Raw genomic sequence first — 27,141 nt, 5'->3', positions numbered from 1 at the left:
TTAATTCCAATGCAGTAAAATCAAAGAACTGAAGTGGTTACCTAATGGGAGTGAACTTCCTGCTGGGGATGTCTCAAACCGAATTCTGGTTCTAAACCAAGAACTTTTACTTCATTTGGTTGCACTCAAGATTCCCTTCCTGAATTTTCTGCCAATCTAATTGCTCCCAAAAATTTGGATATTATATTAGCTAAACTTGGACCTGGTCAGGTAACCCTTTTTGCTATTTGCTTATTGGTATATTATTATACTTTATATTTTTGTAACAAAGAAACTGGTTTAAGGAGGTAAGCTGTGATGCATTATTGTATATGTGTGTGAGTTTTGTGTCTAAGAAAAGGAAGATTTAACATATGGTATATTATTATACTTTATATTTTGTAACAAAGAAACTGGTTTAAGGAGGTAAGCTGTGATGCCTTATTGTATATGTGTGTGAGTTTTGTGTCTAAGAAAAAGAAGATTTAACATATGTTATCCTGTGCATAGTATGTTCTTTGAGCCTGGATTGAGTTTTAATCAAGTCTAGCACTTGAACCAGCAGCTCTAAACCTGACTCCTATTAGGAAATTAATTTCAAGTTTGGATTCAAAATTTGACGGGCATGCCTTAGTTGATGCATCGAGCCTTAGGGTTAGGAGCATTTGCGTGTGGGTGTGTTAGATGCTAATAAATCTGTACACGGACCTTCAAATAGCTGGGGCTTCGGTAATTTGAGAGGAAACGATTCTGGACAGAAAAATCTACTCCCACATGTGCATGTGCTCTAGGAATTTAGTTGCAGGGTTCATGCACCTGTCTCAGCAAAGTGGTATGCGCATCTTCTGAAGAATACCCATGATCTTGATGTGCATTTTTGATAAAATTTCTAAACAACAATTTGTCTTGTTTCTCTTCTACTTCTTCCAGAGAGAGAGGCTTAACCACTTGCTCGTTTTGCAAGACCCTCGGATCTATTAAGACTGAAATCGTCTATTGCTTCCTCTTATTGTTATTATTGAGGACTTTTGCCCGGTTTAGCTATGTTCACTGTGTACCAATGTCTTCTCTTTGCAGCTTGAGTATACTTTTTTTTTTTTTTGTTTAATGTGATGTTCAAATTCCTGTATATTTCCTGTTTTATGCTTGGAAGATGAACGTAAAGTATTATCTTTTGAGCATTTATTGTGATGCAAGGTCTAGCAGTTAGAACACATTAAGATAGAAGGCTTGATATTACTAAATTTGGAGCATGAATAGCAATTTTTGTTTTGTTTCTGAACCATTCCTTTGCTTTATGTTAAAAAATATGAACATTGAAAGGTCTCAGGAATCAGACCAATTTGAGACAGAAGAGTAGATATTATCAAATACCATATTCATTACCATGTGTGTCTGTAGGAAATTGAACTTGAAGCTCATGCAGTTAAAGGAATTGGTAAGACACATGCGAAATGGTCCCCAGTTGCCACTGCTTGGCATCGGATGCTTCCAGAGGTAAGGAATATACTGTATCAGATGCAAAACGCTCACGTTCAAACACTGCAATAGAAATACAAAAACCTGACATTCGTATGCTTGCCTTATTTTCTTCCTCTTGGTCGTTCTCTTGAAAGAGGTTAAGGATGAGCTTGCTGAAGAACTCAAAAATAAATGTCCAGTTGGAGTATTTGATATTGAAGATGTTGGAAAAGGTAGTTCGTCTGGGCTTTTTTTAATTTTATTTTTTAATAACGTCACTGGCACCGGATTATGCATTGGTTGACTATGATAGTTGAGGATTATAGGGTCCATGATTTAGCCCTATGGAAAGCTAATTTTGCATCCATGCCTAACTTGCGTTCTACGCAAGTGGTTTTAGGTGGGGATTACAATGTGGTCTCAACTTTCTTTATCTCTAATACTTTCTTGCTTTGCTAGATTGGCTGTTGAGTAGGTGGAAGAAGGGCAACTGTTGCCAACCCTCGAGCGTGTACTCTCTATAGGGAAGGCATCAGAGGGGGAAAAGAATGGGAGGATTGTGTGTCCTTGCGCCGTGTTAAAGATCATTTTATTTGTAAGTGCTGTGTGAGATGTTTGAGTTTATTGAAATTTTAACATAAAACTAGCACCAAGGTATCATCTTTTATATTTGAGGTGACTACCTTTTTTTAGTTGTGGGCGATTGAGAAGTAATTATGATTGCCTAAAGCAGCACATGACCCAGACTCCAAAGTAATTATATCAGCTTACATGAGAAACACATGATCCACAGGATAGTTTAATAATACTTTTGGTGTTAATAGAAGAACTAGTTGGGAGTTGGATTTTGTCTTAGATATAAGATTTTAATCTACTGTCTTCCAAATTTATAAATTTTTTCCCAAAATATCCATATCGATTATAAGAGGTTTTTACTAAAGAGTAGTTCTAATGATGAAGAAGGGTAGTTTAGGAAAGTCAAGACACATTTGTTACAAATAATTAACTTAACTAATTTTTTTAATATCTTCAAATTAATTATTTATCTCTTATATTAAGGATTTATCTCTTATATGTTCAATTCATTTTTTTAATTGAAATATCATTGAAAATGACTTGTTAATGCATCCTAGGAATCTTTGAGTTGTTGTGGCTGCCATATGCTAGTGATAAAGAGATGCTTCAGTCTGTCTGCATTGTAAACTTAAAATTATTCAAAATCACTAATGAGATTTTTCTGTTATTCTCCAGTTAATGTTGAGTCAACTGGAGCATTACCACCTGAAGTACTCTTTATTGAAGCTGTCAAAATTCTGGAAGAGAAGTGTGAGCGTGTGATTACTGAGCTTTGTTGATGCAATATATTTACCTTTATTTCAGGATGAAATGGAAAAAGGGATGTAAATGATCCTTTGATAATTATTTAGCAGTTTTGTGAATACACATTTATGATATGAAAGCTCTCTTTTCTTGTCCATGACAAAACTGGACAGAGAATCAACGGCTTTTTAATCCATATACTACAAATAGTTATAAAAAAAAAAAAACCAAAATGCTACGCCACGAAAAATATTTATTTAAATGCTACACTTGAACTCGCTTAAGGTTGAAATGGGTTCAAATTTACGTAGAAGTCGTTCTTGACTTCTATCGTACAACTGATGTGATCTCACTTTTTCAAAAAAAAAAAAAGAAAAAGGAAAAAGAAAGCAAACTTGTTCGGTATGTGAACGAGTTGACTTTCATCCTTTACACTCCTCGTCTTGCGTGAAGATTCACAGATGAAAGGATAAATGGCCAAGCAAATTAAATTTACGAAGAAGGTGTAGATTGGAACGTATCAAAACCAATGGAAAAACAAGCTATTTGAATATGGAGGCTGATGTCCGGAAATATGTGTTTAACTAATGATTTTATTTGTAAGCAAAATTTAAAAAATAAAACTCAAGAACCTAGTCTCATGTCTCTCCGCTCATTCAACTTATGAATAGAAATATTATAATAATTATTTTAAGAAACTTAGGCATTATTTTATACTAAAAATTATAACAATATTTATCCTTAAAACATATCATTGGTCTTGGTATGCTTTAGTCCACACCTCTTTTTTTTCGTAAATTTAATTTGTTTGGCCATTTATCCTGTGAATCTTTATGCGAGACGAGGAGTGCAGATGATGAAAGTGAACGCGGTCGCATACTGAAAGCGAATGAGTCTGCTTTCCAATTTTTTTTTATAAAAATGATGTCACATCAGTTGTATGATGGAAACTAAATCATAAATTTTTTGAATTTGTTATAGCCTTGAACGAGTTTGAAAGAGTGTTTGGATGAAAACTAAATCATAATTTTAGAAGTAATTTTATGATATACAAAATATATATGTGAATGAGTTTGCCTTAAGTTATAAAAAAAATACTTTTTAAAAACACTTTTGTCTAATACCAAACACCCCCTAAGTATAACATTTGGGTAAATATTTTTGATGGTGTAGTATTTTGTTTTTTTATACTACTTGTAGTGGATGGATAAAAAAGCCGTTAATTTTGGATAATTTGATCTGAAAAGCATAAATTTTCTTTGTTGATACATCATAGAGAACTTCGTTTGATTCTAAATACTACATCCAGTTCTAAATATAAGATCTTCTTTGTAGTCTATAAACGAGATATTATATTTAGGACCAGAGGTAGTATCTTTTCGGGGTCCTTTTCCTTTTTGCAGAGGTAATATTTTGTATGAAACTTGCATTTATAATAATAAAAAATCTTAAAATTTGGAATTTGAATTTTATTCTAGTAGCACCAAGGAGCATGTATTGAAATTCAGGTTTGAAAATTATATAGAACATATTTCTTTTAACAATTTTGATAAAAAAAATATTAGCATATGAAAAAACAAAAATAACATGGTATATTATATGATACAATTTTAATATAGTTTTGTACCGTCAAGAAAATTTTTGGGTAGATGAGACACTTGAATAAGTCCCTATAAAATGCGTATATTCTAAGTTTATTAATCAATAAAAGTTATGTCTAGCAGGAAGAACTAGTCCTTTATAATATGGTGAATCACCGAGCACCTCATAGCATTTTCAGGGCCAAGGCCTTCTTTATTTTATCATTTCTGTATGATTTGATTTCTTGTTGATTGCCCCTAAGCGTAATTTGTACTCATCTAATAAAAAGTAAATCATATTCTTTTAATCTTAAATTGAAAGTTTTTTAATTTTTAGGCATGCGCACGTTTGGAGAAGAATATTCTCATATCATATTCAATAATCAATATAGATTCTAGCTTAAACCAATGATGAATCTCCTCCAACATAGTTTTTTCATTAACAAATATGCATAATTATACTGAAATAAAAAGTTGTGTCATACATAATTTTTTTTCTCCTTTTTAGCCAACGACATGATCTTTTTTTCCCCTTAATTTTTATGAACATCTATTATATGTCTCGCATAGTAAGCCGCCAAGTTGCCTAAATAAAGTAAAGGAAAAAATGGACGTTATATGGTGAGGGCATAGATTGTTAATTTTTTCCATTTTATTTTATATACGCTACGTGTACACACACACATGAACAATTAAGATTCATTTAATTATAGGAATTCCAGAAGCCTCTAAACTAACTAAAGTCCTACTGCACAGCAATTAATTAGTGGAAATTATAACACTTATTATTTTACGTTACATATAATATTAATTCACACTATTATTCATCATTCATTGCCGGTTTTACGCATCCGTTTCATTTCTCTTTAACCTTCCCATCATTCACACCAAACATTTATTTTATCAACATCTTACTAATTAATATATATATAAAACCCTACCAAGCTGTTATCTCTGAACTCTCTTGAGAAAACCATCTAATCTAATTTTCCATTATTATTTCTCTCTCTGATAACTCTAATATTAATGGCTTCCACCACCCACAAACTCTTCACTCTCACTCTCCTCCTTGCTGTTCTGTCTCTAGCTTGCCGTACTACTGTTGCGGCACGGTGGTCACCGCCACGGAACCACCATGGTGAGATGCTGGCGGCTCGGTTGAAAGTAGATGGAGACGCTGCCGGCGGTGGGGAATCCAACAAGTGCTGGGACTCGTTGTTTCAGCTACAAGCATGCACCGGTGAGGTCATATCATTCTTTCTGAACGGAGAAACTTACCTGGGTCCGGGCTGTTGCCGGGCAATAAGGGTCGTCGGCCATGACTGTTGGCCGGCGATGCTCAGCTCACTAGGGTTTACTGTGGAAGAGGCTGAGGTACTGCTGGGATATTGTGACGAAGATGAACAAGATATCATACATTCCCCTGCTTCTTCTTCACCACTTTTTAACAATACAGCTCCTTAATATATATATATATATCTGTGTGTTTCGTCCATTTTGGTCAATAAAGTTTTAAAAATATATGGTCCTCTGCATTTTCTGCTTTACGTTGTTTCATACTTTGGATTTAATTTGATACATATATATATATAGAGAGAGAGAGAGAGAGCAAAGTAAAAGATGGAAATAATAAACTCAGATTTCTTTCTTAATTGTCTAGATCTTATTTTTCTTCGGCCAACGAACTTAGAATGATTTACAAACTAATTTACTTGCAATAAGCAAATTAAATGATTACCTAATTAAGAGCCAACAGTAACATTAATAAAATTGAATAATAATATATGAAATTAAAATTGTTTAAAGCAGTATCTATCTCTAAGTAATTAGTGTCCATCGTCATCTTATGTTATTTCTTTCTTTCTTTTTTGATGACGTCCTTGATGGAAATTAATTAAAAGAAGCAAACCAAAAAAATATTGTATTGGTAGCTGTTATATTCATTGCGATTAGCCAATGACAAAACTACCATTATGTATCGTTCCTATCTTACAATATGTTTAAAGGTTTGGGATATCACTGGGCACATATAATTTTACAAATATATATATATATATAGATATATATTCTATTGTAATTGTGTACAAAGGCATACAAATAAATCACACACATATTATTAAACAAACGATGATGAGGCATATATACACACAACACAACAATTTATTATTAATAATCCGAAAGTAAATCACAGACTATATGTTATCATCCAAATATGAATTCTCAGCTCCTCTCCTAATTTCTTTTCACACAGACTTTGAAGTAGTAGCGCTGCCTTGTACAAATCACGAGAGCATAGTACAAAACAGAATAAATCAAGAGAAGAATGGAGATTCCATCTACAAACGCATGACACATACCTCATGCATGTGTACATATATACATATCATTATTTGTCGAAACATACATTTAGTTCTTTAATTTTACATAAGACTTCATTTTAATCCCATAATTTTATAATGTGTTGTTTCAGTCCTTGAGCCCTAATGTCATTAACATTGACAAAACATTCTTAAATGATGACATATCAAAAATGACAATGGTTGTTACAAAAAAATATTCACTATTTATTTGAGACGAAGGTGTTAGGCTTTGAAGACTGAAAAGATACTTCCTAAAATTGAGAGATCGAATCAAAATCTTGTATAAAGTTAGAAAGACCAAACATGCACTTTTGCCTATATAAGTTAAAATCAATGAAAAAAGCGATGATGCTTCGTTCCATTAGCCTCTTGGTATTTCTTCTTGGCTTCTTTTTTCCTGTGATGCTCATGAAACGCATATCCTCCAGCTCCAACTGCAACAGTGGCTGCAATCTCCTGCTTTATCTTATGGCTCTGTGCATGTTCTGGGTCTTTCTTCCCCTCGTGCTTCTCATGCTACACAAACAATTTCATTGCATTGTTTCTTCAAATTAATCATGATTATGAGTAATAATTAACTAATGATTAACTGCAGATTAATTTGTGTTGAATGATATTTTTATGGGAAAATTGCAATAAGGTCCCACCAAAGACAATTAAATAAAAAAAGCTCCCTTAAAATCATCAAATTATTCTGAAATCTCAAAAGATCTTATTACAAAAGATTTCACTTGTTTAATTACCAAATTACCCTTATCTTTTTTTTAAAGCATACATTAACAACTGAAAGTGTAGTAGTTAATAACTTAAGGTGTAACGATTAACAACTATCATGGCAGATATTGATAATTCATGCATTACATTTTGGTGATGTGCTGAGAAAATGTGTTGTTAATACCTGCCATGATAGTTGTTAATCATTACACCTTAAGTTGTTAACGATTGCTCTTTCAGTTGTCAATACATATTTAAAAAAAAAAGAACAATTTGGTAATTAAATGAGGTCCTTTAGGACGTCAGAATAATTTGATGATTTTAACGGATCTTTTTGTAGTTAATTCTCTTGGATGGGACCTTATTATAATTTTTTCTATTTTTATATTACTTCTTATTTTTAATATAAAATCTAATTGAATGAATTGAGAGTATATTATTTAGTTACCAGTGCGAAGGCGCCAGCAGCAATAGCTCCTAATTTCCCCACCCGTTCCATATGCTTGTGATACTTTTCTTTCTTTTTGTAATCGACCGCGCCGACCGGATTTTCTTTGTGACGGTGGCGGCGGCCGGACATGGTGGTTTTGTTAATATAGATGAAAATGACTGTATATAAAGGGAAGGTATTTCAAATGATAATGAAGTATGTCTACTGCTTTGGTTGTTGAGGGTTTATGTGGGAAGCTAAGCTATTTATAGTTATATTTTTGTTGATAATTTCTTATTGATTAAGTCATCATATATTATTATATTTGTTTGTAAGACATTGTGGAAATATGAAATAATCAAGATATAATCCCCTAAAAGCGTCCTAATTAATTAAGAAATATGCCGTGTGTTTTGAAAATAAATTGTCAAATTTTATTTTTAGGAAATATATAATTTAATTTGTGCATTTTAAAATTCAATTTGAAAGTTAGTTGACATCACTTTCTAATAAATCTTCAACAACAATGATGCAAGCTCTCTTAATACTTGCGCTGATATAATATAATGCACATAAAAAAGGAAATCTCATGAGACTTGAGATAAATCAATACATTATTTGGTTCTAAATATATGTCATATTTAAGTAATTTACAGATAAAAAATAGTTAGAAACATTAAATTTGTACAATTTAAGTGATTTTCAATATTATTTTCATTCATCACATTAAATTTTAACATTATATTAATTTTTGCTATATCTATCCTTATTAAATTACATATGAATATGTATGAAAAAAAATTCAATACTCCTTAAAATTTTCAAATGGCTTATAAAAATGATGAAGAACACTTTTAAAATCACGCCTTAGCTTGTACTGTAAAACATTTTTGACAAACAATTGCTGATGTAACTTTTATTTTTATTCTGTTTTGGTTCATGTGGGTTGAGCTATTTATTATACATGAAATATTGCGAATGTTATTTATCTATAGCGCAAAATTGAAAAAAAAAACTTTTTATGATATTAAAGAAATTAATTTTACTATTTTAATAATAATTTTAAAAGAATTAAAATCTCAACCATTAAAATATTAAAGGGTAAAATAGAAAGAGAAAAGAAGAGGATGGGAAGGAAAGATGAGAGATTTCTTTTCTGTTTCTCTCCTCCTATTGTAGACTCAAAAGATTCTGTTTATAATTGTGAATATTAAAACATTACATGTATTTTATATAATCCCAAAGTAGAAAAATAATTATTAAAATATTCTAATGACAAGTAGTGAGCAGTTAAAACCTGTTGTCATTTATTTCTATTATACAGCTTGTCATTACAAACTGTTCATAAGCTATATTGGACTTTTCTGTGAATATGTTACTTCCTTGAAATCTTATTGGAATTCTCCCCTTTGTATAGTATGTAATACTAGCTTTGATCTTTAATATAAGAGTTAAATAACTAATTTATAAAAATTAAAAAAATTAGTTAAATTGGTTAATCGTAATAAATGTGTGTTGACTTTTCTAAACTATCATTTTTTTTATCCTATGCAATAAAGCATCCTCAGAATCAATAGAAAGATTTTAGAAGAATTATTATAAATTTGATGTCTTATATTTAAGATCAAATATAATTTTTTACTAGTTTTTATATTAAGCACCAGAATTAATATAAAATATATGAAATACTGTATATTTCAATGCGTGTTTCCGTACGTGAAATTCATGGAAACTTCGAAACAGTAAACCTAAGACAGAAAGAGGCGAGGAAAGCGCGTAGTGGTTGGACCTAAAAGATGGTGAAGTTCTAGAAGGGATAGAAAGAGCCATTCAACAAGCCAACAAAATTACGCGTCACCCACTAATCAAACAAAGGGCTGTGTATGGCTATATCATATCCTTTAACATCACAACTCTTGTAAAGTGTCAATTTATTACATGCCATACTAACTGATCAATTAAGAAATTTTGAATTTCAAACTGTGGGAATGGACACACGGGTACAGATATATGTAATATCCATATTTTTAATATACAATATAAGTGTATTTTTGCTCAATATATATATAAAACATACTAATGTTGGCAACACATATACACAAACAATAAACTTATATATTTAAGGATTAAGATGTATTCTTATCTTTGAAGTTTCTTATGAAGAGAGCTAGTATGGGTTCATTATATACCAATTGTTGGAGTAACATTGCCTCTCAATTATTATTAAAGTCGTTGCAATGTTGTCCTAAGCAAATGATCAAATGATGTTCATTGTTGTTTGCACATATGTTTGGACTGAGAAAGTTTTGAACTAGGAGTACTTTTATCCTCTAATTATTTGCAAATGAGCAACTGATGTCTTAAAATTCAATAACGTGCTGTAGAATAATTAGCACTTGGCACCCTCACCTTTTTTTCCCCCAAATGAAACATGCAATATCATGCTTATGGTATTATAGGGCTTCTCACTTCAACAAGATATTCATTAGCTAAGAAAAGTTTTTCAGCCTAAACAAATGGTGCTGTCAAATGTTACACACACACACACACATCTCCTCATTCATTAGCTATGTACTCCATTTAGTTGTTTTTATAAGTTTTAAATAACTAAATTACACAGCTTAAAAATTGATTAAAGTTAGTTAAAGATAATAAATATGTAAAAAAAGTAACTTATTTTTCAAAACACTTATTTATGGAGATTGTAATTGGGAGAGAGAAAGAGTGAAAGAAAAAAGAGATGAGGGGGACATATCATTAATTAATGATAAAAATAAAAAATAAATTAAATATTCATATATTCCAAAATGTAGTTTATAAAAAGGTCAAATCTATCTTTAAAAAAAAAATCGAAGCTCAGGGAAGGAAGTAGCACATTACAACATTTTTGTTATGTAGGAACAATTAACAAATGTGGCTAAAGACTAATTTTCTTGTGATTCCAACTCAAGCGTTCCCTATTGTTTTTGGGAAAATATATATTTTTGAGAAAATACATATTGTAACCTGAAACCATGAAAATAGGCCACGGTTTTTGGGAAATTATATATATATATATATATATATTTTGCTAAGTATGGGTATCCTTCTGGTGAAGGTAATCCTGTTTGAAGCACCATTAGATATCTTTCCCTGTGATTCAAAGGGAAAACCTATACTCTTCTGGTCCTATTTATAAGTCATTTCCTACATGTTTCATATAGACTAAGAAAAACCTTAAACTTCATTAACTCTTATTTAAAATTCAACAAGTTTTCAACTTTAGCTTTTTTTAATACTACCTCCGGTCCTTAATATAAGACCCTATTTGACTTTTATTTTGGCCCTAAATATAAGACCCCAATCCACTTTGTCTCTCATATTTATACTTTTTTTTTCCAAAGTAGCCCTGCTAATAATAAGAGTTCTAGTCAATACACTTGATTAGCAAGGATATTTTAGGAAAGACAACACTTATTTAGGACAAATAATTAACTCAACTTACTTCCTTAATCTCTTCAAATTAGTCAACTGGCTCTTATAATTAGGACTGGAGGTAGTATATATTATACCTAATGTAAATAAAGTTAATACAATGATAAATAGAGGGTAAAATTGTACACCCATACAGAAAATTTCTCTTAGTTCCTATAAATAGGACATAAAAATGTCTTCTCTCTGTTCTATAAATAGAACTAGAAGAGTATATTGCAACTTAAAGTGTTGCTCTTATTAGGCACATTGTACAATTGTTGCTTAAACATTCAATGAGCAACAGCTTTTTGATTGTGCCCCAGGCATGTAAGGCTCGTTTGGATTGCTGTTTGGAATGCCAAAAGCACACGGGGAAACGTGAAACTGAGGTTTGTAGCTTATTGCAACTCAGAAGATTGTTTGGATTGAGCTTCGTTTCTAACTGACTTATGAAAAAAAGTAACTTTTCTAACTGACTTATCCAACGCAATCTGGATCAACTTTTCTAACTGACTTATGGAAAATTGTGCAAAGCTTACGATCTAATTAGTTATGTGATTCTATTTACTTTAATTAGAGACCAAATAAATTTTAATTTATATTTATGTTTGTTCATTATGTATATTTAATTAATTATATACAATATATTTTCAAATTTTTCTCCGTAACAAATATTTTTATTTTATAATTTTACAAATAAACTATTTATATTTTATCATAATAATTTTATGTGTTTCTTTAAATTATTATTACATTAAAAATATAAAATTTCAAACAATACTCCATATCCTTTTCAGTCATTTTATAACTAAATTAACTTTTCTATTAATCATCCAAATAACTTTTAACTTTTTCAACTAACTTTTTAAAAGCATCTATCCAAACATAAATTGCATTACACTAATTGACTTTTACTCTAACTTTAGTTACAAAAGTCAGTTGGGTTAGAAGTCAGTTTTGCCCAACGTCAATCCAAACATACCCGTAAGCAACAGTTTCAACATGTTGCAAATATATATTTATAATAATTGATATTTTTATTAATATGCTAAATCAGAATTACAAAAAGCTAACAACCAAACTTCTAAATATTTTTGGAGACAACAAACTACTAAATTATTGTTCCGACCTGCATTTGACCAATCCTTGACTTGAGATGTTGACCTCTTTTATTAGACTCAACCCGTTTTTATTAGAAGTTAATTGTAGAGGAGCTCATTTAAAACCGCTTGCCTAAGCATTCAATAGCCCATTTTTTAACATTAGGCCCATTCAATACATTCTCCAATTTTTGGGCTTCAAAAAGAGGAAGGGAGGGAAAAGGTGCAGTTCGATTTCTGCTAGTTGATGTGGTCCTAGTTGCTAAGCGCGTTCAACTGTACGTGTCCCGTCTTGACATCCCGTTTCGGTCCAAGTCATTTTGGGATAGGATATTCCTGTCCTAGTTATGTCCATGCCTTTGGCACCAGATGGGATATCGGGACGGTCCCCTTCCATTCCTGTCTCATGAACACCCCTATCAGTTGCTTCACCCCAGATAAATTTTAAGAAAAATTAATTTTTTAGTTCTTCAACTTTTAACTTATCTATAACTCAGTTCCTCAATTATAAATTAGTATGGCTCAATTCTTGAATTTTTGATTCGCTTGTGACTCAGTCTTTTATCTTTTTATTTTTTTTATATTACTATCCTTGTCATTAACAACTCATCGTAAATCATCCTGTGGCAATGATCGGGAATAAAATAGCTTGCACCTCAGCGCCAGGTAATTAGAGAAGGGAGGAGTAGATGAACCAAGAAAGGGGAAAAAAATGAAAGTTGCATAAGGGAAAAAATAAAAACCAAGAAGAGGGCATGAAGAAGAATCTGAACTGAACTGTTGAGATGAAAAGAAAGTTCCAGCAGTTCGCACCTTTCGAGTATTCTCTCAAGCACATATGATCGATGAAGCAAATGAGAGAAGAGAGACATGGCCACATTCAGCCATTGCCCTCGTCTGTTTCCTCTTTCTCAAAATTGTTTTTTGTCTCTGTCACTCCTTTGATGAATCGTCTCACCGCCATCCCTTTCTTTCTTTTTTATTTGGCATCATCTATTTTCTATTACACCTCCAATCTCATATGCATCCAACATTCAATCTCAGCAGTCCCTTCTTGGTGATTTATGATGAGTTGTTGATGAGTCCATAGTTCAAAGACTCAGTTATGAGTGAGCTAAAAGTTGAAAGATTAAAAGATTAATCTTTCTCTAAAATTTATACTGATCATTATTTTTAACATCCACAATTGAAAATTTATTTTCATTCTCTTCTATTTTAATAAATAAATAATTAAAATTAATGCATATATTGTTAAGAACTGAACCGTGGACTTTCAAAGGTATTAGTTTTGATGATAATAAATATATTAAAAGTATTTTAAATAATATTTGATATTTTGGAAAATGAGTCTTGATTATTTGATAATTCATGAAGGATCCCCATCAATGTTGAAAAGCTTCAAATATAAAAAGATGAAGGATTGACTGTAAAAAATAGAGGACAGATCGAACTGACCATTATCCTTGCAATCTTGGTCATGCATGTGCTTTTCAAAATACTAGTATTCCTTCTGTACTTAATATAAGATTTAATTAACTAATTTGAGTAGATTAAGGATGTTAGTTAAATTAGTTAATATAATTTTTTAACTAAAATGTTTTAATCATCTTCCTTAATTCTCTCGTTCTTTCTTCTACTTGGTTATTGTTGAGAGAATATCAATAGAGTTAATTTTAAAAAAATTTATACACATATAAAATAGGACTTACATATAGGATCAATATAAACTCTTAAATTAGGTTTTAAATTAAACACGGGAGGAGTATTATTATTGTATTCTGAAAATTAGTGTTTTGCTATCTTGTTTAGAGTATTTTCCCAGGGAATTACTTTTACATCTGTTGTATATGTTTGGAGTGAGTTGTGTAAAATCCTTAAAGTTTTTAAGAGTCCCAAGTGAGCTGAGTATAACACCAAAAGTAGGATTGTAATTAAATTACTGTAATTATTAAAAAAAAAATCTCTTACATACTCTTAAAGGGATTGGATGTAGGCAGGAGACAGAATCAGGATAATTCCTGTCGTGTTTGATTCTCTTTTCCCTTATCTCTTGTTTTTAGCTAATTGCTTTGCGCAAACATGTAATTAGTCAAATAGGTAGCCGGCATATCAATCACAAACAAATAATATTGTCATATATACCCACTACAAAATTCCCAGTAAGACGAAGCGAATCCAGAACAATATCAGAAAACAAAGTAAAGTCGAATAGATCAGACACAAATTTGAATTTCATATGTGTGTGTGTGTGTATATATATAAAGTCATACAAATAATTAATCAAACATATATTATTAAAGGCTGTGCAAAAATGAAGCATATACATAAACAAACGAATTAAGAATCCAAAAGCACTGACTATAATTATTCTCCAAATATGATTTCAGCTTCTCTCCTAATTTGTTCTTCCATATCCTCTCCTAATACTGCAAGGTATTACCACTTTGTGTAGGAACACTGAGTAGTGTAATACCTTGTACGAATCAGAAGAGCATATATAGTACAGAACAGAACAAATCCAGCGAGAAGTTGAGCTCCACGAATCAGTATACACACGCACACACACACACTTCATAAGCTGATATCAGTGAAAGAAATGGTGATGCTACTTTCCATGAGCCTCTTGGCATTTCTTCTTTGCTTCTTTCTTCTTGTGATGCTCATGAAACGCATATCCACCGGCTCCAACTGCAACAGTGGCTGCAATCTGCTCCTTTATCTTATGACTGTGTGCATGTTCTGGATCTTTCTTCGTCTTGTGCTTCTCATGCTGCAACCAACAGTTTCATTATATTGTTAATTTCTTCAAATTAATGATGATTATGAATAATAACTAATGATTAATTGCATATTAATTTATGTTGAATGATATTTTATATATACCAATGCGAAGGTGCCAGCAGCAACAGCTCCTAATTTTCCGAGATGTTCCTTATGCTTGTGGTGCTGCTCTTCCTTCTTGTAATCAATCTCGCTGGCCGGATTTTCTTTGTGATGCTGGTGGTCACGGTGGTGCTGGTGGTGATGGCCTTCGGACATGGTGGTCGATGACTTGGCTGTATATTTGGAAGGGATTTCAAATGATAATGATGCAATATGTTTACTGCTTTGGGTGTTATGGGTTTGTGTGGGAAGCTGAGGTATTTATAGGTTTATTTTTGTTGATAATTTCTTATTGATTAAGTCATCACCATCATTATTTGTTTGTAAGACGACCATATGTGAAACATAACATAAAATAGTCTAAATAATACACCTTCTTAGAAACTTCTTAAGAAGAAACATGCCGCGTTTTAATTAGCCAAAATAGAAGGATTCCGAGTGTTTTAATTTGAAAATGAATTCTCAACTTTTCCTTTTCAATAATATATATTCTTTATTTTTGCCAGATTCAATAATATATGTTCTACTCCATATCTCTTGTTTGCTTTTTGCCACCTTATATATGTGTGTGTTTAAATTCAATTAGGAGGTATGATGATGATCACATCGCTCTTTCCAAAAATCCATCAATGTATATACGATTGCAATACTACACGTGCCAACGTACTATTATAAAAACATAAAAAGTAAATTAAACTTATTAACTCACTTTGCATTAAATCTGAGAAATAATTAAGACAGCGTGATTTTTTATGGATTTTGTGTTAATACATGGAATATATAGGAAAAATATTTTGATGCATGTCCTTATAAAACCGTTAACCAATGTAAACTTTGACAACGGTCAACCGAAGAGCACAGGACGCGGCAAATAGTCGTGGGAGGCTTGGAGGTGAGAAAGAAAACACGGCACACGCTAATTTTTTTTTCTTTTAAAAAGGTTAGGTGCTTCCATAACTCTAAAACATTTTGTCTATCATCCTAAGATATTTTGTGGTCCATCTAGCATCTTGAAATAATTTTTTAGATGCATTTAGTATCCTAAAGTATTTTATACTTCATCTGGTATTCTCAAATATTTTTTTAGGTGCATTTAACACCCTAAAAATATTAAAAAATTTTTTATGGTACTTTATATACATTCATTTGACCTTTTGAGAATTAATGACGAAATTAAAATTGTTCATGAAATAATACTTTAAAAGAATAATTGCTTTTGAGAACAAAATTGCAATACAAATATTTTAGGGTAGTGGATATACAATAAAATACTTTAAGATGTTAAATGTACTTGACAAAATATTTCAGGATGTTGAATTTAGTTTAACCAAAAAAAGTGTAGAGTGTATTTTTGTCGTACCCTTCAAGGTCGCAATTATTATAAAAATCAACGTATAGTTCGCCTGCTTATAGATCTAGAAAGCAGGTGAAGATATGGCTCCAACCACCGCTGCGAAGATGAAACAAATCATCACAAGATATTTAATTCAGGACACTAAAAACAAACAATGCTCATGACAAAAGAAATTGATTAGTTCTCCTCATTCAACTCGTTAAAGATAGCGTGCATAAGAGGGTATTTATAGGAGACTGAGTGTAGCTAGGATTCATATTTGAGCTGTTGACACGTTAGGACTTTTAGAGCCTAAAAGACCAAAATCCCAAGATAAATTACAGGAAGGGCATGAGTGATCTGAAAAAAAAATCTGAAACTGCTGCTAACTGCATATTAAATTTAATTTTCAAAACAATCATAACCGTTAAAAAAAAATCATTTAAGCCTGATGATTTTAAGATTAAAAGATTAAAATAATTTTTTAAAATTAAGAGACCAAATTGAAATTCTATATGAAATTGAAGTACCAAATATATACTTTTAATTTGCCAATTTTTATCACTGTAATCCAGACAATTGTCTCTTATACGAAAAAAAGGGAAGGAGTATTGATTGATTGGTGGATTAATTACTTATAACTGACTGATTTTCAAACATATTCCCCAGTTCTTGCTAGTTATATATATATATATATATATATATATATATATTTCTATTGGAGACAATCTCGTTTGATTTACTGATAGTTATTAAATATGGACAATTCTTTTAACAGAAATTCAAATTTCGGTTCATCAAGTTGTGAGGGACTAGACTCTCATTCTTCTAATTATCTTACTTCCTGGCACTTAAGCCCATCTAATTAAGCATTAGGCCATTTAATACAATCTTCATCGCTTTTGGGTTCCGCAAATAGAATGGGAAGTAAAAGGCTGACTTTGATTTCTGTCCGGGGTTTTAACCCATTTCAACCATTTCTCGGGTCCAAGATAGGCGGGTAACACTAGAATTCTATAAGCCTGGGAACAAGGCTCACCTTTGGTGCATCTTTACAATAATTGATTTTGTTGACTTTGTTTCGTCTATATTTAATTTTAATATATTTATTTTATACTCATATGTCATTATTTTTAACATTATTGAAAATTTATTTTTGTTCTTCTCCTTTTTTTAATATAAGATATAATTTAAAATAATGGATATATAATGTTGAGGACTGAACCATTGACTTTCAAAGTTAAGCTGCTATTAGTTTTATGATAACAAGTATATTAAAATCATTTTAAATAATATTTGATATTTTTGAACCAAATAAATCATGATGAATTGAGATTATTGTCTTCATTTCATAATTAGGAAACAACGAATAATTCACAAGAATGATCAAAGAGAAAACTATAGTCGTTGGACCAAGAATGAAAAGAAGATTTGTGCATGATTTGTCAATTCAAGCTCAAAAGCTTCAAATATATAAAGATGAAGGATTGACTATGAAAAATATAGAACAGATCGAACAGACCATTATCCTTGCAAGCTTAATCATGTGCTTTTCGAAATATCAATATTGTAATCTGGAAATTTGCAAGCTTAAAATTTTCACCATTTTCTTGTTGAAAGCATTTTTCTAAGAAACTATTTTTTCATCTGTTGTATTTGTCTTGATTGAGCTTGTGCAAAATCCTTATGTCCTATTTGGCACAAAGCATATATTGACAATGAGAGGTGAAGTGTGATTAGGATTGAGAAAAGCTATTAAAAGAGTGTTTGATATGAGTGTTTTTTTTTTTTTTTTATGTGGGATTGAACAAATCCATGTAGGTGGGATTGAGAAATATCCTAAAAAAAAGTGACATTCTCCAATCTCACCTACATAGATTTGCCCAATCCCAAGTAGCTAACAATCTTTCATATCAAATACTCTCTTAACGTGTTTTTTTAATCCCAAAATCCCAATTCTTATCTATAATCCTCAATGCTTCATATCAAATGTGACCTTAGGCTTTGTTTGCTATGGCATTGCTATAGTTCATTTTAATATGTTGGATACGAGACACCAAACAAGACTTAAAATTGTGTAATACCACCACTTCTCATGATATTAGAAGATCATTTATGGGACTGAATGTTATTTTTACCAAATTATTTCTCTAATTTTTCATAAACTCCTTTTTTTTTTTTATTATAAGGGCATATGAGTCTTTGTATAATTTATGACTGAATATAAAATATAATTAATATAAATATCTCCCTAAATATTACTTTATACCAAACATAATTTTAAATTCCATTCTCATTCCCACTCCTTCTCCCCCTCCGAATCCCACTTCGAATCCTATTCCCTTAGACATTTTAGTGTCACCACTGAAAGTTGACTTTAGTGGTGACTATTAGTATTGTTGCCGAAAGTCTTTCGATTCTCTATTCAGCCTCAGACTTTCAGTGATGACTTTAGGTCTAACTTTCAGCGGTGACTTTCTAATATCATCGCTAAAAGTATAATATGATAATATATATTTTAATTTACAATGGTAATAAGCAACTTCAATCTAGCTCAACGGCAAGAAGATTGGACACAAAAGGAAGTGGTCATGAGTTTGGACCTTGAAGAAGACACATTTAAGGTGAAAATATTTGGACGGAGAGGAGTGACGTGGCATGAGATTGGTGATGTGGCAATGACATGGAGGTGGCTGACGATGATGTGGCGCTGACCGATAATGATGTGGGGACCAACCAGTGGGGATGTGGTGGTTGGCGGTGATGATGTGACCTCGATAAAGCCATTTTTTCTTCGGCATCACTTTCAGCAGTGACAAAAAAGTCATTGCTAAAAGTCACTTTTGATGGTGACAACTTATCACTGCTAAACGTACTTTTAGTGACGACAAAAAGGTCACCGCCAAAAGTATCTTTCAGTGGCGACAAATGTCGCCTCTGAAACGACATGGTGGTCGGCGGTGATGATGTGGCCTCGATAAAGCCATTTTTTCTTTGGCATCACTTTCAGCAGTGACAAAAAAGTCATTGCTAAAAGTCACTTTTGATGGCGACAACTTGTCACTGCTGAATGTACTTTTAGTGATGACAAAAAGGTCACCGCCAAAAGTATCTTTCAATGGTGACAAATGTCGCAGCTGAAACTTATCAAAGTTATCACTAAAAGTATCTTTTAGTGGTGAAATTTTTTTGTCATAGCCGAAACTTTTTAGCCATGATTGCTACAGCAACCAAGGGTATTCAAATTGTCCTGTCTTCATCTGGATCACTCTGGGATGGGACGGGACGGGACAAAAAAATTTCTAAGACGGGGCAATATGAGATGGGACAAAATGCTGAATTGGATGGGACGGGACAGGATGGGGTTGTCCCGTCCCGGGGTATATAATTTTTTTAAAAAATTACAAATATGTTAAAATAACAAAGAAAAACAGATGCCTTAATTTTCTAATAGCATTCCTGATTTCATCTCTCTCTTGGCCTCTCTAATCTCCAATCTCTAGTTGAACTCCTCAGACCTGCGACTCCTTCTCGCCAGCTCTTCTAGTGATTGTTGTGAGTCTCCTAGCCGACATGTTAACATAGCTGGTCAAATCCTTCTTGCCTTTGCTCTGCTCTGTTACTCATTGTGTCGTCATGGCCCTGGATTCTCCTCGTGTCGCATTTGCCACTCTGTTATAGTCTCCCCCTACTATCATGAGCCATGAGTAAGCTCATAATCCTTCTTGCCTTTGCTCTGCTGCTCTGAAGTCTCTGATTGTGTCACCGTGAATCTTGCCCTCTCTCTCCCCACAATCGCCAGCTCTGAACTCCCTGTGAGCCCATCGTCGTGATTCCTTCTTGCTTTCGCTTTGAACTATCCCTATGTCGCATGAATTGATTAGTTAACTAACATATTCTTCTCACCTTCTCCTAAGACCTGAATCAATTCATCTCGGCTCGTAGGTAAACCGTCTGAACTCTATTTAAGTCACATTCCATGTTTTTTTTTAATTCAGACAACTGTAACCTTTTTATCTTTGGCTTCATTAGTAAAATACAGTTAAAGACTTAAGAGATTGAGGATATATTATCATTTAATAGAAACATCAATTATCCATGCATGATTCAAATTGAGCATATTCATTGATATGCATTGTGTTTGTTCTTCACTTTGTTGTTGCCAGGAGATAAATTGATTAGTTAGCAATTTGAATTGTAAATTATTTGTGCTCTTTTTCCTATTTATGCAAAAAAGAAGTTTAATTTAATTCTAAGGATGTCTAATGCATAAACTGCTCAAGAAGATTGTGGTGAAATTGAAAGTAGAACTATAGAAACATCCTTTGTTAGTGAAAAGGAAAAAGACACAGGTTTGAGAAGTATTAAGGGTGAGGGAGGAGATGAACCAAGAGCGAAGAGATAGAAATCTGTGGTTTAGGATCACTTTGACAAGCTTTCTTTAAGCCAAATAAATGGGAGAACTCTGAGCAAATTGCAAGTATTGTCCAACAACAATTGCTTCTCACTCCTCATATGGGACAAGTAGATTAAGAAAACATATAGAGAGGTGTGTCTTAAATCCAAACCGAGTTAATAAGAGGACACAATCTTTGTTGTCAGGCTCACAACTAGGTTCCTTTAAAACATTGAGTCATCATATATTTAATCAAAATGAATGTAGAAAATCTATTGCATTATTTATTATATTGGATGAAATGTCTTTTCGAGTCGTGAAAGGTGATGGGTTTAAACAAATGATGAATAAGATAGAATGTCGTTTTCAAGTCCCATCAAGAGCAACTGTCACTAGGGATTATTTTGGATTGTATCTTGAAGAAGCGAGGAAGTTGAAAACGTATTTTAAAAGAACCAAAGTTCGTGTTTGTCTCACTATAGATACATGGACTTCTTATCAAAATTCTAACTTTATGTGCCTGACTGCTCACTGGATTGATGAGGAATGGACATATCAAAAGTGGATCTTGAATTTCTATGTAGTTGAAAACCATAAGGATGATACAATTGCATCGGAAATACAGAAATGCCTGTTAGCTTGGGGTATTGAGAAAGTGTTTACTATCACAGTTGATAATGCATCGTCAAATGACAATGCAGTGGCAAAATCGAAAGATGTTTTGAGCCATTAGAATGGTTTGTATGTAATGGGGACTTCTTGCACTTGAGGTGTTGTGCATATATTTTGAATTTGATTTTTTGTGATAGTGTGAAGGGTATGCACAAATCTATTGAAGGCATTCAGAATGCCATTAAATATGTGAGATCTTCTCCAGGAAGGTTGCTTAAATTTAAAGAGGTTGTTGAGAAAATGAAAGCTGACTCTAAGAGTCTACTAACCATGAATTGTCCAACTAGGTAGAATTCAACTTACATCATGTTGGAGAATGCCATTAAATTTAGTAGCGTCTTTGAAAGAATGGAGAAAGAAGATAATGTTTACATAAACTATTTTGTGAAGAAAACATTAATTGGTCCTCCTGATGCTTCGAATTGGAAAGATGCTAAAGAATTTGTTGTGTTTTTAAAAGTGTTCTATGATATCACTCTGTGATTTTCAGGATCACTTTATGTTACCTCAAATGTATGCTTCCAACACATAGCTGATGTGTTTGTTATCCTACATATAAGGGCAAATAATCGTAATTTTTTGGTGTTTGATATGGCTAAGAGGATGCAAGGCAAGTATGAAAAGTATTGGGAAAGGTTAGAAAATCTCAATCCTTTGTTGGTGAAAGCAATGGTTCTTGACCCTAGGTATAAAATGAAGTTTTTGAAGCTCGCTTTTAATGAGATATTTCCTAATTCTACAACGTGAAGCTATGACAAATAAAGTTACAAATGTCTTGTATCGTTTGTATGACTTCAAGTAGGCATGAAACAAACACATCTGAATCTCAAAACCAAAGTCAGACACAAGCATCAAGTGATCCTACCGGTTTAACTCAAGTTCAGATGGTAATGTTGGAATCTAGGCCTCTACTACAATTATTTATTGCCCAAACTGAGACTAAGATTGAAACAGATAAGTATGCAGAAGTGGACAAGTATCTTCAAATTGAGTTAGTTGATGTGCTTCATCCTAACTTTGACATTTTGGCATGGCCAAGACATTAAGTGCAATCAATGAAAGGATTTGTTAAACCAAGTATTTTGCAAGGCAAGTATTTTGTGCTAATTTGTGCACAAAATTGGTTATCTCCATCTACATCAAAACTAAAAAGACTTGATACTGATAACTTCAACGATATTGATATTGATAATTTCTATTCTTTATTTTATTTAATTTATTTTTTCAACTTTGTTTAAATACTACTAAAAAATTATTCTTTTTCTTGTGTATTTTTTTTTGTAGAAGAGCAATTAACAGCTTCAATTTCAAGTCTCTTAGAATGTTAAATTGCTTTGTGGTTGCTTTGATTTAGCTTTAATGTCATTGATATTATTGTGTTATGCTCGGATTGTGGTTTGTATTATTGTGTTCTGCTTGGATTGTTAATTAAGTGTTGTGGTTTAAAATATTAAATGTCATTGTGATGTTAATGTTCCTACATAATTTTGAATGGACCAATTAGAAAATTATTTAAATGAAGAAATTAAAATATATGTAGGGAATTCGAGGAAGATGGACAGATGCTTACACTTTTAGCATTAATCTTTGTGTCTTTGTTTTGTCCATTTGTGGCCGTCAGGTTGTCATTTAATTGGCTTGTAGAATTAATTTTTGATCCTGAAAATGTCCAATTTGTTACAAATTATTAAAGGTATTGTCCATTTTTAAAGGCCCAAATTTTAAATCTACATTGTTTTTGGCTCAAAGCAATCTGTTAGGCCAAAAAAAAGAAACAAGAAGAAATTTTAATCAAATTTGACAGGCCCGATAAAAAACTGAATTGAAGTCCCAAAACCTGAAAAGGGGAAAAAAAGAGGGATGAGATCAGTGAACACCCCTAATAGCAATGACTTTTCAGTAGCGACAAGTCACTGGCAAAAACTTTTAGTGGTGACTTTTTGTTACCGCTAAAAGTCAATTTTTTTAAGTGTAATGATTAACTGTAGATAATTTTGTGTTGATGTGATATATGTGTGTATGTGCATATATTACTACCAATGCAAAGGCTCTGGCAGCAACGGCTCCAAATTTTCCGAGATGTTCCTTATGCTTGTGGTGCTTCTCTTCCTTCCTGTAATTGATTTCATCGGCTGGATTTTCTTTGTGACAGTGGTGGTCACGGTGGTGGTGGTGATGGCCTTCGGACATGGTGGTTTGTTGATATAAGATGAATTGGCTGTATAAAAGAAAGATATTTCAAATGACAATGATGTATTATTCCGGTTCTCAATGTAAGACCTAATTAACTAACTCTAGTAGATTAATGATGTTAATTAAATTAATTAATATGATATATTTTTTTTTAAAACACTATAAGTATCCTTTTCAATTCCCTCTTTCTTTCTCCTACTTGGTCACTATTGAAGGAATATCAATAGAATTAATTTAAAAAAAAATAATAAACATATAAAATAAGTCTTACATATAAAACCAATGTCAACTATCTAATTAAATCATATATTAAGGACCGGAGGAGTAATATGTTCACTGCTTTGGGTGTTATGAGGATGTTTATGTCGGAGGCTAGGCTATTTATAGTTTTACTTTTGTTGATAATTTCTTATTGATTAATTCGACATTATTAATATAATGTTTGTTTGGAAGGCCATATGTGAAATATAAAATAGTCAAAATGGTACACCTGCAATTGCAAAAGAACTTCTTAATTAAGAATTATGCCGCGTTTTGGCCAGAATAGAAGCATGCCGTTTGTTTTTATATGAAAAGATTTATCTGGTTGCGTATATCTTCAAATTCAATTAGGATCAAAAGGCGTATATATGATGATCACATCACTTTATAAATCTCCAACATATTCCGTACGTGTACAGCCATAATACAAATATAGAAAATAATGAACTAGATTATATATAAGCTCGCTCTGTGCATTAATTCTGGGGTATAACAACTGAGTATAGCTCGATTTTTATGAATGTTATATTATCGTATGAAATATATATATAAATATATTTTGATGAGTAATCTTTGAATCAGTCAACTTGAAGGAGGGAGACGGGGAAAATAGTGATAAATGCCTTTGGAACTGAGGAAATAGCCAACGAACGAGCAAACGAAAAAATAGAAAATCATCTAATTAAAAAAAGGCGTGTGTATTTGTCACACCCTTTCAACTTCGGAAGTCTTATTAAAATCAATTCACAATTCACCTGCCTATAGATATAGAAATGTTGGCTCAGGGGCAACATATATCAAGGGTTTTTGGAGCGTATCAGGAACCGTAAATAAGCTCATACGTAATCTGATCATAGAAAGGAGTCAGAGTTTTGTTTAGAGGTGTTCATGAGACCCAATAGCCTGGTATGCCTACCTGAGCCTGTCAAAAAGATGTCCAGCCCAGCCCAAAAAAAAAGTAGCTCAAAGAAAAAATGAGCATTCTCGGGCCAAGCTGATCACAGGAAGGGCTGGGTCGCTGGCAAGACATGTATCCCTGTCTATTTCGCCTTGCCCGGAATATATATAATTATTTATAGGAATAATTAATCTGAAAGTCCTTATAGTTTCAACCAATTTTGAATCAGGTCCTTATAATTTTTTTTCTTTTTATTAGGTCCTTATACTTTTACTTGTTTTTAATTAAGTACTTGCATTTATTTTTTTTATTTATCAAGTCCTTATAAGTTCACCTTATTTTCAATTAAGTCCCTAAATTTTTTATTCTTTATTTTATAAATTCTAATAGTACTATTCTATACACATAAAATAGTATTTATTATTTAATATTAGTTTGTAAACAATAATATTCTAAAAATCATAAATTATTATAATAATTTTTTTTGCAAAAAAAATAATTGTTCTAAAAAATTTTCCTGAATTAATTAATTATATTACTTATCTTTTATTATATAATTATTAATTTAATTTAATTATTAATATTTTATATTTCAGTATTTATTTATTTAATTAATTTTATATTTAATTAATAAATAAAAATTAAAACTAGATGGACCTGATTAAAAATTTAGTGAAATCATAAGGATTTAATAAAAAGAAAAATAAATACGAGGACTTAATTAAAAACAAATGAAAATATAAGGATTTGATAAAAAGGAAAAAAACTATAAGGCCCTAATTCAAAATTGGTTGAAACTACAAGGACTTGCGGATTAATTAACCCTTATTTATATTATAATATATATTTTTCAGAATTATAATATATATAGTGTAATATTAATATATTTTATTTTATAATATTTCAATACCTAAAACCATCGTTACTCCTTTATATTATTAGACTTTACACTTTTGAAGTTCTAGTTTTTTTTAAAAAATATACCACCCTTTTTAATTTTTCTAAATTACCTTGTTACGTACTATGATTGTCTTTTAATTTATTCAGGTTGATATCAACTATCAATCAACTATATTCTTGAAAACTTGTAATACCCAATTCGTTTAAAAATAGGTTGGGTAACACATTATGGGATCCGAATTTATTTAATTATTGAGATTTGAATAATATTTTGATTTAGATTTGAGTATATTGAATTAAATGAGGAGTATCATTATTAAATAGGATTTTAATTGGAGGCTCAAATGAAGAAATTAATAATTAATTTTGAATTTGAATAATATGTTAATTGAAATTTGAATATATTCAATTAAATGTGGAGTATCATAATTAAATAATATGTCAATTAGGGCTTAAATGGAGAAATAATTAATTGATTTTAAATTTCCATATGTTCTCCGTAAATTCCGTATCTCCAATTCAAATCTCATTTGAATGAATAAAATATCTCATATTCCTATAATAAGCGAATCTTAAACTAACTTAGAAAATACAATTTATTGAAATTTAAAGTATAATAAAATATTCTAGTCTGTGCGTTGCACGGGGAGAAATTTCTAATTACTTCATATATCATGAAATGATACTAATTATGCTGATTTAAATATAATATATAGATCTCTATAAATTATATTAAACCATAAGTTAATAATATAATTGAATACGTTAATATAGCTTGTATTTTTTTTTTGTATGCTTCATCTTTTTCTCAACTTTGTGGAGATTGATGCAAATCATTTAGACTTTCAGGCTTTAATTATAATTTTTTATTGTTTTGTTTTTAATAAATTATGGATGTTGTTTAATTCTTGAAGCACGGATACTTGTTACATATTGTATTATTTTAAATTTCATATCTCAAGTTGTAAATTTGGGTAAGGAAAGCTCGCCCCATCCAGCCCGTATTAACCCAACCTAAACAGTTACGGCTTCTACTGGATAGGGCCAAATAGCATGCTATATTTTGTAACTTGCTCATCTTTCAGGTTAGGCATCAAGCAGGAGTTTTGCCCTATCTAATCTTGAACATGCACACCCCTAAACTTTTATTATAAAACAAAGAGTACAGAGATGAGAAGAAGAGAATCTTTGTGAATATTATAGTTAAT

General features: G+C 31.5%; 3 protein-coding genes and 1 pseudogene across 3 annotated transcripts; 2 read left to right on the top strand and 2 right to left on the bottom strand.

Moving 5' to 3' along the window:
• Positions 1 to 22: 22 nt before the first annotated feature.
• Positions 23 to 2,907, top strand: LOC114716861 (DNA-directed RNA polymerases I and III subunit RPAC1-like; annotated as a pseudogene).
• Positions 2,908 to 5,366: 2,459 nt separating this feature from the next.
• On the top strand, positions 5,367 to 5,804 carry LOC114716851 (egg cell-secreted protein 1.3-like). The gene has a single exon (XM_028901927.1). The coding sequence runs from the start codon at positions 5,367 to 5,369 to the stop codon at positions 5,802 to 5,804; it is 438 nt and encodes a 145-aa protein (XP_028757760.1).
• A 1,226-nt stretch (positions 5,805 to 7,030) lies between these two features.
• LOC114716842 (abscisic stress-ripening protein 3-like) lies at positions 7,031 to 7,994 on the bottom strand. Its single transcript, XM_028901916.1, has 2 exons — positions 7,863 to 7,994; positions 7,031 to 7,216 (listed from the first exon to the last, which is right to left on the bottom strand). Exons 1-2 carry the CDS (start codon positions 7,992 to 7,994, stop codon positions 7,031 to 7,033), a joined length of 318 nt encoding a protein of 105 aa, XP_028757749.1.
• A 6,967-nt stretch (positions 7,995 to 14,961) lies between these two features.
• On the bottom strand, positions 14,962 to 15,490 carry LOC114716898 (abscisic stress-ripening protein 2-like). The gene is made up of 2 exons (XM_028901964.1): positions 15,281 to 15,490; positions 14,962 to 15,167 (listed from the first exon to the last, which is right to left on the bottom strand). The coding sequence occupies exons 1-2, from the start codon at positions 15,434 to 15,436 to the stop codon at positions 15,003 to 15,005; spliced, it is 321 nt and encodes a 106-aa protein (XP_028757797.1). The 5' UTR covers positions 15,437 to 15,490; the 3' UTR covers positions 14,962 to 15,002.
• Positions 15,491 to 27,141: the final 11,651 nt, after the last annotated feature.

This window comes from Neltuma alba, unplaced genomic scaffold (genome assembly GCF_004799145.2).
Source record: "Neltuma alba isolate B1F8T4 unplaced genomic scaffold, ASM479914v2 tig00002090_pilon, whole genome shotgun sequence".
NCBI classification, from domain to species: domain Eukaryota; kingdom Viridiplantae; phylum Streptophyta; class Magnoliopsida; order Fabales; family Fabaceae; genus Neltuma; species Neltuma alba.
The sequence above is the reverse complement of the archived record's forward strand: the minus strand, read 5'-3'. Positions and strand labels throughout refer to the sequence as shown.

Excerpts from the sequence above, each read along its gene's own strand:
- LOC114716842 (XM_028901916.1), bottom strand. The coding sequence starts at position 7,994 with ATGTCCGGCCGCCGCCACCGTCACAAAGAAAATCCGGTCGGCGCGGTC. Across the intron at positions 7,217-7,862 it reads CTGCTGGCGCCTTCGCACTG|CATGAGAAGCACGAGGGGAA; the intron begins GTAACTAAATAA and ends TTGTTTGTGTAG.
- LOC114716851 (XM_028901927.1), top strand. The coding sequence starts at position 5,367 with ATGGCTTCCACCACCCACAAACTCTTCACTCTCACTCTCCTCCTTGCT.
- LOC114716898 (XM_028901964.1), bottom strand. The coding sequence starts at position 15,436 with ATGTCCGAAGGCCATCACCACCAGCACCACCGTGACCACCAGCATCAC. Across the intron at positions 15,168-15,280 it reads CTGCTGGCACCTTCGCATTG|CATGAGAAGCACAAGACGAA; the intron begins GTATATATAAAA and ends TGTTGGTTGCAG.